The sequence below is a fragment of the Polypterus senegalus genome, chromosome 12 (genome assembly GCF_016835505.1).
Source record: "Polypterus senegalus isolate Bchr_013 chromosome 12, ASM1683550v1, whole genome shotgun sequence".
NCBI lineage: Eukaryota > Metazoa > Chordata > Cladistia > Polypteriformes > Polypteridae > Polypterus > Polypterus senegalus.
This window is the reverse complement of record NC_053165.1, coordinates 22,701,762-22,715,201: the sequence shown is the minus strand read 5'-3', so window position 1 is coordinate 22,715,201 and position 13,440 is coordinate 22,701,762. Positions and strand designations below refer to the sequence as shown.

Below are 13,440 nucleotides of genomic sequence, written 5' to 3'. Positions count from 1 at the left end.
CATTGGGATCCAGCCCTAAAAGTGGCGCCAGTTCATCACAGGCCACAATCCCTGAAACATATGCTGTGTTCCATTTGAAGTGGGAAATCGGAATTTCCTAGATGGAATTTTCCACTGGAAACGCTTCCTTTAGTTAGATTTCCAGCTTGGAAACAGAGTGCAGTCCATCGCAGGGCCCACTTGCTGGACTGGCACTGCTAACTGATCTAACACATCAGAGGAAACTCCGCACAGTGCCCCAGGAGAAGGGGCAGACTTCACACAGACAGCAGTCCGGTTTGGGATTTCAAATCCAGTCTCTTAAATACTTGAGGTGGCAGTGCTAACCTCTCTGGCACCAGGCCTTCCCTATAAAGACATTAAAAATCTTTTTCAGATCTGCATAATGGCACCAGGGCCATCTCCTGCACATACTGTGGCGGTGCCAGGGCAATATATAATCTAGCACACAAGTCTTTAAGGATGAGGGGGCAATCCATACAGACATTGCAACAACACTAAGTGTGGACACCAAACTAACCACTGTGCCACCCTGTTGCTCCTCTCTGTGATTAGGTGCTATTTAAGAAAAAATAAAAACAAACCCTAATCACATACAGTAGTATGTGTATACAGAAGTAAAGACCCCTAAGGGAGGCTGTGTGGTGTTATCAGGGTAATGAGATTTTAAAATGATGACCGTGTTAATTCTGAATGGTGGGAGGAGGAGAAGGAGGCGGAGGGATGTCTGCACGCAAGGACAGTTCCCGGGTGAAAGCCCTGAGGAATCATGTCTCCCTGGCTGTAGGTTGGTGCTCTTGTGTGTCGGCCATTCCTGGCTTGTTCTGTCACTTATGACACTTCTTTTGATGATTTGGGTTACGATGAAATGCAAATGATGAAATTAAGCCGACCTGCAGCTCCACAGATAATGTGCTAATCCCTGGCTATAACGTGCCTCGCCACAGCTTTATTTCTTAAAATATTTACACAGGCTGAGCCTTGTGAAATGCAAGTCCCTGCATTTTTATTTCCCCTTCTCCTCAGCGGTGGCTTCGTCATTTGAGTAGGGTTAAGGTCGCTTTATCCAGCTTCTGTTACAGGCTTTCTGCAACAATTAGCACAAAGATAAAAATACTCACAAAGGCTTGTGCGAGGAGGAGAAGAGGGAGAAGAATTTCAGTTACATTGTGGTTCATATCGCTCATCGTGATAAGACTGGTGTCTGTTTCAATGGCTGCAATGTCTTCAATACAGAATGCCATCCATTGTGCGCTGGCTTTTCAATTTGACCCAAAGTGTAGTGCTGCCTTACTGTCACTGACAATTGTAGGAGAAAATGTTGGCTTCATTTTAAAGATGGCAATGCTGCTAGACATCCTTTTTATTCTTTTTAAATTCTACCAAAAACATTTGAAATGTCCTGGTGAACCTCGGACATCGGTAGTGATGGCAGAAGCTGCCACACCATTTTAGTGTTGGCAGTTTAATGTAACAACAAGATCTTTGGGATGTGGGAGGAAACGTGGAGCAGGCAAAGAAAAGCTGACACGGACCAAGGGAGAAGTTTGAAACTCCACGTGAACAGCAGCCTGGCTGGGCTATGAACCCGGGACTGTGAGGCATTGTGCCACCATGCCAGCTGCTTTTCTTTTAATGTCTGCTGATTGTTCCAGATGTTGTTTTTGTTAATATTATTTGACTAATGTGGTGAGACGGACTGGACAAGTCAAAGAGTAGAATAAGCATTGAAGATGTCTTCTCTTTTTTTAATTTTAAATTTGGTTCCAAAGAGTAGTTTGTCACGTCCTGTTCTGTAAAAAAGCAGTACAGACGTGGCTCTCATCATCAGCTCCTACTTATTCAGGGAGTGCTGCACTTTTTGTTTGGTTGAATAACAAATGTAGACCCCCGCACAACCCCTCACTAAAGTCCCACTTACATGCCATCCCATAAAGTTGTCGAAGACTACAGCGAGGTTGGCCTGGAGGGTCTCTGGCAGGGGGAAGGAGGAAGGAGCCTGGGAGACAGAAAGTGTGGGGAGAAAGTGGTGTTTAGGCTCAACATGGCAGCCGCATGGAGTTTTGTTTTTCCTGTTTATTTGTACTTTTTTTTTTTTTCTTTTTCTCTTTCACTCTTCTATTTCTGTCTCTTGCGTATTTTATTTTTAATAAATGCACCCTTTTGTGGTATGTTTTGGCCTTATGTTGCACCTCTGTGCACCTTGATTGATGCCGCTGGGCACCTGCTTCTGTTACAACACGCACTCTGTTAGGACCACCTAAATAGCTTTTACTTTTCATTCAGTCAGTTTATTTTATACATAGTGCCTGCCCCCCTTAGCAAACCCCTAGAAGGGGGTCCTCTTGGGCACTCACTCTCCTGTGACACACACAGACACACACAGTATTTGTATCGCTGGAAGGGTGATGTACTCACACACCCTACCTCTGTCCTGTTGGTGCCACACACTCACTCACCCTGATCTACTCACAATACACATACCTACTGCTCTGTTGATATCACGCACACTCGCTTTGTACTGTCCAGGTTTACACACACACATACACACACACACCCTCTCTCTCTCTTTTCCCCCTTATTGGTGATGCACACACTCTCACCCTGCACTATTCAAAATACACACACACCTTGCTCTGTCCAGGTTACACACACACCCTCTCTCTCTCTCATAGGTCTCATGCACACACACACACACACACACACACACACACACTCACTTACTCAGTCTGTACTGCCCAGGTCACAACCCACACACAAACTTTTTTACTCTCTCTCTCTCTCTCCTTACCTGTTAGTGTTATACACACACACACACAGAGCCTGTACTGTTCAGGGTTTTACATTCACACACACATGAACACACTTGGTCTGCACTGTTGGTGTCACCTTCTCCCACCCACTCGGTCTGTACTGTTGGTTTGCAACACTCACTCACACACTCACCCCCAAGTCCTGACGGTGTCTTTCTCACACACACACAGAGCCTGTACTGTTCAGGGATTTACATTCACACACACATGAACACACTTGGTCTGCACTGTTGCTGTCTCCTCCTCCCACACACTCAGTCTGTCACCACCAAGTCCTGACAGTGTCTTTCACACACACACACACACACACACACAGCCTGTACTGTTCAGGGTTTTACATTCACACACACACATGAACACACTTGGTCTGCACTGTTGGTGTCACCTTCTCCCACCCACTCGGTCTGTACTGTTGGTTTGCAACACTCACTCACACACTCACCCCCAAGTCCCGATGGTGTCTTACACACACACACACACACACACACACACACACGCACACACACACTGGTCGTCGGTGATTCCTCGCTCACACCTCACCGTCTCTTAGATGTTTTCCTGGCCCCCTGAGTGTCTGATGACTCCGCCCCCTTGTGTGGTGCCACCCACTCAGCTCAGCCCCTCGACTCCATCTCCACATTGATTTGCTTGTCTTGTAAGCAGGTGTGTGATTGATAAACGGTGTTAATGAAGTGTAAATTTGGAGAGATGACTTTTGCCTGTATCTTATCTTATCTTATTTTATTTTATTTATTTGTTCTACTTTTGCAGCCTCTTCAGATTGACGACAATTTCTGTGGGCAAGATTTTAATCAGCCGCTGGGCGGGATCAACACCATTGAAGGAATCCCCTTGTTTCTCGACAAAGATGATGGAATGACCTCTGTGGCTGCCTATGAATACCGAGGGAACACCGTTGCCTTTGCTGGGACACGGAATGGCAAAATGAAAAAGGTGAGCTGGTGCTTGATTGGCCGCCGTGTGCTGTTGTGATTGTTGCTCGCCTTTTATAGCCATTTTTTGAGGAAATGGCTTGTTCAGTGTGGTTTGTTGTGGGACTCACAAGGATAATGGAAGTCATTCTTGTGTTGACAGTGGGGTGCTCATCGATTTTTCTTCTTGCCGTGCACACCCAGCCTGACATATTTGGATATCAACTTGTATTAACCCTTCGACACATGGGCCTTGCTTGTGAATGATCCAGTCTCTCTTTCTTGGTTTGGGTGTATGACCTGCATATCACTCTTTATATCTTAACTAAATTAAAAATTAGATTGTTAGTCTAAGAGAAGAAGGAATGTGAAATGTGACCCACAAAGACTTGGCTAGTGTTATTCCGATTATACGATTCAGCCACCCGAGAGCAAAGGGAAGAGGAGGAAATAAAAGGCGCCAAGTCCTCCTCCGCAGGTCTCTACTAAGTTTAAAAATGTCAGGGTGAAGTGTCCAGGTAGTAAATCCCTTTGTGCAAAGAAGCTCTACCCTGTTACATGACCCCTGTGTGCTGAGCAATTTATTCACTTTTGTCTGGTTTCCCCTTATCGGCCTCCTTTCCAGGCTGGGTACATTTTTAGTTTTGTACTCGGAATTTGGCCTTTTAATTCAAGGATCAACTCGATAACATCACTGGCTTTCATAGCCCTCTGGATGTGGCCGCTCCTCCCATCAAAGTCTCCCCATTGCATTAGATAACCACCAGAGCTGGTGTGTACCGGTCAGTGGCAGCATGTCTAAAACAAATAGCTTTTATTGTAGCCTTTTAGTGATACATCAGGCATCTTCTTTGCTAATACTTTTTTGTGACAAGATGGTTCTCAATGTATGTCCTAAGCTGGGTACGTTAGACTGCACGACTGTAGATCATCAGGTCAACTAACCCAACTCACTAAGGCTATGAAGATAATAATTTCTAAAAAAAAGTTGTGTAAAATGACATGGCTTAGTTGGGACAAGTTACTGACCAGTTGGGTTGACTTTCTGGGTATTTCAGATTACATGATTCGCTAAGATTATGTAAATAATAATTGCTGGAAAATCATGTAATATGACATGGCTTGTAGTTAGGGCAAGTTACAGACTAGGTGGATTGAGTCACTGGATTTGAAAGACTACGAGACTGAAATTTTGGGTTCAACTAACCCCGACTCGCTAAGATTATGTGAAGAATAATTTCTGAAAAAGTTGTGTAAAATGACATGCCCTTTACTCAGGGCGAGTTAGTGTCTATTTGGATTGAGTTGCTGGGTATAAATCACGGGACCAACTAACCCCGACTCGCTAAAATTGTGAAAACGATAATTGCTTGGAAGTCGTGAAAATGGCATGGCCTTTAGTTGGGGTGAGTTACAGACTAGTTTGATTGTTTCACTGGGTATGATAGACTATATGACTGGTATTTCATGGGATCAACTCACCCGACTCACTAAAATTATTTAAATGATAATTGCTAGGATGTCATGTAATATGACATGGCCTTTAGTTGGGACGAGTTACTGTCTAGTTGGATTGAGTTGCATGTTATGATAAACTACATGACTGAAAATTGTGGCATCAACTAACCCTGACTTGCTAAGATTATGTAAATGATAATTTCTGAAAAAGTCGTGTAAAATGACATGGCCTTTGTTTGGGACGAGTTGCTGTCTAGTTGGATTGATTCGCTGGGTATGTTGGAGTACACGACATGTAAATAATAAATGCTGGAAAACCGTGTAAAATGACATGGCCTTTATTTCAGACAAGTTGCTGTCTAGTTGGATTGAATCAAATGGTGTGGTAGACTACTTGACCGGCAATAATGGAATCAAGTAACCCCGACTCACTAAAATTATGTAAATAATAATTTCTGAAAAAGTCATGTAAAATGACCTGGCCTTCATTCGGTGTGAGTTACAGACTATTTGAGTTGAGTCCTTGGTTGTGGTAGACTACATGATTGGCAATCATGGGATCAACTCACCAAGACTCGCTAAAATTATGTAAGTAATAATTTTTGAAAAAGTCGTTTAATATGACATGTCTTTAATCAGGATGAGTTACAGACTAGTTGGATTGAACCGCTGGGTGTGATAAACTACATGACTGGCAATCATGGGACGAACACACCCGACTCACTAAAATTATTTAAATGATAATTGCTGGAAAGTCGTGTAATACGACATGGCCTTTAGTCGGGACGAGTTACTGTCTAGTTGGATTGAGTTGCATGTTATGATAAACTACATAACTGAAAATTGTGGCATCAACTAACCCTGACTTGCTAAGATTACGTAAATGATAATTTCTGAAAAAGTCGTGTAAAATGACATGGCCTTTGTTTGGGACGAGTTGCTGTCTAGTTGGATTGATTCGCTGGGTATGTTGGAGTACACGACATGTAAATAATAAATGCTGGAAAATCGTGTAAAATGACATGGCCGTTAGTCGGGGTGAGTTACAGACTAGTTGGATTGAATCAAATGGTGTGGTAGACTACATGACCGGCAATAATGGAATCAAGTAACCCCGACTCACTAAAATTATGTAAATAATAATTTCTGAAAAAGTCATGTAAAATGACCTGGCCTTCATTCAGTGTGAGTTACAGACTATTTGAGTTGAGTCACTGGTTGTGGTAGACTACATGATTGGCAATCATGGGATCAACTCACCAAGACTCGCTAAAATTATGTAAGTAATAATTTCTGAAAAAGTCGTTTAATATGACGTCTTTAATCAGGATGAGTTACAGACTAGTTGGATTGAACCGCTGGGTGTGATAAACTACATGACTGGCAATCATGGGATGAACACACCCGACTCACTAAAATTATTTAAATGATAATTACTGGAAAGTCGTGTAATACGACATGGCCTTTAGTCGGGACGAGTTACTGTCTAGTTGGATTGAGTTGTATGGTATGATAAACTACATAACTGAAAATTGTGGCATCAACTAACCCGGACTTGCTAAGATTATGTAAATGATAATTTCTGAAAAAGTTGTGTAAAATGACATGGCCGTTAGTCGAGGTGAGTTACAGACTATTTGAGTTGAGTCGCTGGTTGTGGTAGACTACATGATTGGCAATCATGGGATCAACTAACCCAGACTCGCTAAAATTATGTAAATAATATTTTTGAAAAAGTCGTTTAATATGACATGTCTTTAATCAGGATGAGTTACAGACTAGTTGGATTGAACCGCTGGGTGTGATAGACTGCATGACTGGCAATCACGGGATCAACTAACCCCGACTCTCTAAGATTATGTAAATAGTAATTGCTGGAAAAGTCATGTAATACGACATGGCCTTTGGTTGTTTTCACTAAGCTGACCTGGTATGACTAAGTGTAATAAGTGCACGCTTCAATGCACTGGCCTTGTGCAAGATGCAGTGGGGATACGCCATTGTCCTTGTAACACTGAAAAATGTACATGGGTCAGAGAAAGCATAGGTGGCTAAAGATATTTAAGATAATCATTTCTGCCTCCTTTCCCTCCTGGCAGTTTTTCTGCTGCCTTTGTCATTACTCCTAATTTAGCCTTTTCATTTGGAGATCAGCTCTGTGGCGATACTGTTTTGCTGCCGTGCTATTGGCTGCCTTATTTGCTAATTAGGCTCATTAGGAAAAATTATGGTGCAATTAAACTCCCTGTGTCTTAGGACAGTGAACTACAGTGAAAATGAAAAAAATTATAGAGAGTCTGTGTTTGAAAATCTATGGTGGTCTGAAAACAAGACCTGGTCCATTAGTCTTTTATGCCATTGCAGACTGGATATTCAGGCCATCCATCTAGTTAAACAACATGTTCTGCTAAGAAGTAGAAATAGGATGGAAAGAAAACCAGCAGCCAAAGTAGGTTTCAAGGTCTGTGATATACAAACCAGTGCTTCAGAGTGTTTGTGTTGTGCAAAGTAAAGAAAATGGTGATATAGCGGCAGAACACGCTGTGCCTGGAAATCATTTGTACAGCACCAACTCTGTCACTGGCAGAACGTTATTGGCTGTTAGAAAAAGGGGCGAGTTGGCAATACTTCGGAAGTGTGAAATAGTATTCTCCCACATATGGAAAAATCATCTTGGATAAAGGAGCATTGGAAAGATTCTCTCTTCAGATTGGGCGGCCAGCACAGACTCGACTATCGAAAACCCGGGTGGTGGTAGGGAGCCATTTCCCGAGGTCTCCAGGGCTGTGACTTTTATTTTTGGCTTTCTCTTTTACAGATGTCAAAGGGCCATTGTTCATCAATTAATTAATGGACAGATATTGTTGTTTTTGACTTATGTTTAATCAGTTTGTACCTCGTTCTTTGTGTGTTTTAACAAATCTGCTTTTAAATGCGTACCAGTTCTGTATTTAGTAGTTTGCATCGTGTACAGTTGTATTTTCACAGCACTCAGTGAGGAGCACCATACAAAACATAAGGTTTCTTCTTTCTTGAGGTTTCTTCCATTTTTTCCCTACAAGGTTTTTTTTTTTTGTGTGAGTTTTTTCTTGTCGTCTTAGAGAATCAAGACTGGGGGGCTGTCATGAGGCAGGGTCTGTTAAAGCCCATTGCGGCACTTCTTGTGTGATTTTGGGATATACAAAAAATAAATGGTATTGTATAAGTTTGATATAGATTGTATTGTATTGCTGGAAAGTCATCACAGAGTCGTCTAACTTCCTCTATGACTCCAACTCATATAATCTGACACGATCAGCAACTGCAGTCATCAAGTTTCACTATTAGAACAATGCAATACAATACAATTTATTTTTGTATAGCCTAAAATCACACGAGAAGTGCCTCAATGGACTTTAACACACCCTGCCTCTTGACAGCCCTCCAGCCTTGACTCTCTAAGAAGAAAAGAAAAAACTCCCAAAAAAAAAACACTTGTAGGGAATAAAATGAAAGAAACCTTGGGAAAGGCAGTTCAAGGAGAGACCCCCTTCCAGGTAGGTTGGGCGTGCAGTGGGTGTCAAAAAGAAGAACTTTTTTGCTTGATACATTTGTTGAAAGTGCAGAGTTTAAAGGGTTAAAATTGCATACAGTTACTTATCTATTAATTTTTAGAAACCACTTTTTATAAAACCGGGTGGTAGTGAGTGGGGTCCTTTATCAGACTCTCAGCCATCCATGAATGGGATGCCAGTCTATCATATGGCACGCTCGCACATGCGCCACCTCTTGTTACTTCAACTAAAATGAATATTTTTTAAGTGTAGGCTGAATCTTAGGGGTGGTCAAAAAAATCAAATTGGGTGCAGACTGGGTAGGTCCCTTAAGTTGTGAAGCACTAGTGCCAACTGGTGTGCCACACACTGGAAAAGCCAGATGAATTATGTAAATAAACACTTGCCTGTAACGGGTAAGAAAGAAATGTGTGTTACGACTTAAAAATACAAATGCATGCAAAACTTGGATATGCTAAATTGAATACCCATATTGTGTGTGCGCCATTCAGTTTTGAAATTGTCCTTTTAAGGGTCAACAGTCTGCCTGACCTCCACTTGAGGACTTTGTCGAGCACATTAAAGACATTCTGCAGTGTGGCTCGTCTGCGCTCAGCAGTAGCCATGAATTCCTGAGGCTACTTGATCGTTGCTTGGTGGGCAGTTAAGAAGCGGGGCTTTAGAAATCCACTGTCGCGTGACATTCCAGTTAGCTGCATTGCAGACGACACACGATATGGATATATGAAGACGGAGTTGGAGACTGTGATGAGCAATGGGCATGCTGTTGTAACCACTAGCCTTTTCATTTCTTCCACTTCCTGAAATGTATCCAGAATAAATAAATAGAGTGCAAATGTACAAGGTAGCAGGCAGCCAGAGAGGGATTTGCATGGGGTAAGGCACTAAGAGTACATCTCAAGGCGCACTTTCCATATGACCAGAGCCAGTTGTTACTGTTGGTAACTGAAGTAAGTGCTTATGTTTAACATGCTTTTTTAGATCCTCAAAATGTAAAGGCCTGCCACAAATCATCAAATTCATCCTCATCAGCATTAGAAACTAAAATCCGGGCGCATGTTTTTGTTTTGTTTTTTTTTTTTTAATTCAAATCCACGGATGCTGTCTGCCAATAAATGGCACCCTTTAGAATTAGCTGAACTCTGCAAACGGTTTGACGGACAAATGAGACACTTAGTCTGGACGTTTGTTATACCCCAAAGTTGGGCCCCTGCACCCATGGTTGACCGCGCTGTAAGCATTTCTTTTCATCTGGAGGGCAATCACCAGTAGAAAGTCATCCTGAGCGCCTGTATCCGGACAGGAGTGATTTGGGGTCGACAGCAGGAAGCCAAGAATGCTGTCTCATTTGATATTCGATAGTTTTAGAGGAAAATGCTGCCGAGAGGTAATTTTAATATGCAATCTCTACCTCTCAGTTGCCGTCTCTCCCCCCTCTTCTCCCTCCCCTTCACACCATATCAAGCCATCATCTACTGATTTTCGTTTTCAGAGGGAGCTTCTCTTCCTAGTATAGTACTGCTGCCATCAACTGTAAAGGGCAAGGATCCAAAGGACAAGTGTGTTTTCCCACCTGTCTTCCCTTATTGATCGTTACATGCCGTATGAATCTGATATGTGGATATGACTTTATTTATGGTTGATCGATGGTTTGTTTTTAGACTGAAAAGACTCTTGCGCTTAGGTAAATAACACCCTATCTAACCCTGTGTCATTGGCAGAAGTATTCCTAACAGGAAACTGTCCACACCAAAACTCGGTCTAATCTGTTAAGTCTTTCCCGAACATGCAAATGTCAGGCTGATTAAATCATTCAATAGTCCGTCAACAGGTTTTACTCTATCAGGGAGCCTATGGCCTTAATTCTGACTGGTGAAACAAAGTTTGAGAAGCAAGCAGAGGGGGAAAAAAAACATAAAGAATTTGAAAATAACAAAGGAAGGTTAACAGTGACATTCAGGGGATGATTAAAACCTAAATAAATCAATAAATGGTAATAATAGTCGGGGCTGGTACTAGACATACATCTCAGCCTTTCCACCTTCGGGCTATGGAGTGCTGTTCTGATCTATTCAGTTCGCGTCCCCGTTGTGAATTCCTTGAATTTTGTCATCGTATAAAGGACAACACCACATTTGATGAATTTTCTGGCCATGCACCACAGTCGTTTTTCTCTTTAAACCCCCCAACCTCAGTTATATCAAGTGAAACGATTGAACAAAGTCTAGAGAAAACGGAATGGATGATAACTCTTTTGGAAAACATTAGCATTAAAGCTTATTATGCTACACTAAGAAAAAACAAAGTTTAAAGGTCACACCTTTTCTAAATATCTTTCTTATATAATTCGCTACCGTGGCTGTTCGTTTGTCTGTCCAGGATTTTAAATCACCTGTAGCTCGCAAACCGTTTGACCTATTGACCTGAAATCTGGTACATATATACATATGTGACCTCTACTGTCCGCTTTTGGGGTGATGATTTTTATTAATCTTTTTATTTCATTGTAGAATCACGTATGGTGCCACTAATGTACACGGGCGCCATTCTCATCCCTACCATCTTTACTGTCACTTCCCCCTACCTCTTTATATCTTAAATTAATCTTGAGGCAGACTAAAGACTTAAGTGCCAGCTTAAGTGAAAAATGAAAGAAAACGTACTACATAATTGCAACACAAATTATGTGTGGGGAAAAATCGATAATAAAATCAGACCCCGAGTTATACGCCCGTTCATCTTTCATTTTTTTTTTGTTCATCTTCTTGCCTCCTCCAATCTCACATCAGTTTCTCAGACTCATCGAATTTTGTTGCAGCAGTGCAGCTATCAATTTCTTTCTCTACTTCAACGACGTTTAATTTAAAACCAGCTTCATATTTTCTTCTGATTGAATGCTCCATCGTAGATAAGGGATGATCTTACGATAAAGTTATATGAGGGTGTGAGATACAAAAAACACAAATCAGTGCAAACGTTGCTTCGGACTAGTTCGGGTATAACCGTGTGGTCACGTAGGCACAATAGAGAAAGGGAGAGAGAGGTTAGGAGCACACTCTGATACAATGCATTGCCGCACCCTCATTGATAAGAAAAGGCCGTGTGCTCCATGGTTACTCTCTCAGGTGGGTGTTAGCATATCATAATCTCTTGGACCAACAGCGTGATTTTTCCACATTCGACTTATACGATCAACATTATAAAATACCAGAAATGATGCTGTAAAAGCAAGTCCCAGCTTATGCGTGAGTATATACGGTAATCAGTTTTAATGTGAAAAGATGCCGACGGAAGAAGAGAAGAAGCAGGCCGTTAGGGTGGAGAAAAGAAGAGCTGCTCAGGAAGCAGTAAGAGCACAAACCTCTGAGAAAACGAATGATAAACGTACAGAGAAATAGGATGAAAACTAGGAATGCTCAAGTCAAGTGTATTCACTGCACGTTATCGTGTAGTCTGCCGTTACTGGTATAGGATAAAACCGTGCCCAAACTTCCACTGGTCATTGATGACGCAGCCTTCTCTGCATATTGACTGGGTACCACTTAGTCCTCATTTTCATTTATGTGATTTGCAGCTGAAAACAAAATTTTCTGAAAGTTATCACTGTTTTTTTTATTATATTATTTTTTAAAATATAAAGAAATGTTTAAGTTTATTTCTTGCCATTGAAGAGTCGCAGGAAACCAAAGATTATTCTAGCAGCATCAAGAGCAAGATGCGGATCATTCAAGTCAAGTTTGTTGTCATGTGTTTGTAGTGCAATTACGTTTTCTCATAACAATACAAATAAATAAAGAAACAAGCATTGGCAGCATGATGGCGCTGTGGTAAGAAGACCAAGGTTTGGTTGGGTTTGGTTTCCTGGGTCCTCCCTATGTGGAGTGTGCACGTTCTCCCTGTGTTCTTTGTGTGTGTTTCTTCCGGGTGCTACAGTTCCCTCTAACTCTCCAAAGACATGCAAGTTAGGTGAAATGGCGATGATAAATTGGTCCAAGTGTTTGGATGTGTGTGTGAGTGTGGGGAAATTTCACATTATTTTGTGTTTTGGTAGCCATATTGAAGAACAAGAGGACGCAAAAATAAAGTTTGGGGCACCTGTGGGTAAACCCCATATGACTGACTTTCAAAAATAAACAAAAACGCAATTCAAAGTGCTGGAAGAGCTGTCAATCTTCTGGTCTGCAGAGGGAGGAAAGGAAAAGACATTATCACACAGTGCCAACCCCTGAAGTGGCAGAGACATACCATCATCACCAGAGCCCATAACGTGTCCTCTGAGCGCACGCATGGGACAATGCCTACTGAGATGAGGGTTTATCAGGCTGATGACTTCATGAATGTAGACACAAATTTCAGGTCCAGTAAATCATTGGATTGAGGTGGGAAACACAAAGGCAGTGTGTGACTGTGTTATCAGCCAGGCTGTTTAAGCTGTCCGGCTGGTTCTAACATCCTGTACTCGCTTATCCTCCTCAGCGTCAATAGGAAGTCTGTCAGTAATGAATTAAACCCAAAAGCATAAGATTACGGGTTCAAACTCGATGTCTACCCTACTGGATCAACATTCTTGTTCTCATTTCAGAAGTAGAGCTCATATGATCTACTTTCCAGATTCCATGCTGTGCTGCTTTTCCCTCATTGTATGCTCCCTCATTCAGAAGAGGAAATAATACATGGCCTTTA

At 41.9% G+C, this 13,440-nt stretch overlaps 1 protein-coding gene across 3 annotated transcripts in view; it reads left to right on the top strand.

The window, feature by feature from the left end:
* Positions 1 to 13,440, top strand: part of LOC120541257 (plexin-A1-like) — a 710,643-nt gene that overhangs the window by 157,049 nt on the left and 540,154 nt on the right. For all 3 annotated transcript variants that reach the window (XM_039772729.1, XM_039772730.1, XM_039772728.1), the window contains one exon: positions 3,585 to 3,767. In XM_039772729.1, the coding sequence (XP_039628663.1) occupies positions 3,585 to 3,767 (183 nt within the window). The remainder of the gene's footprint in view (positions 1 to 3,584; positions 3,768 to 13,440) is intronic.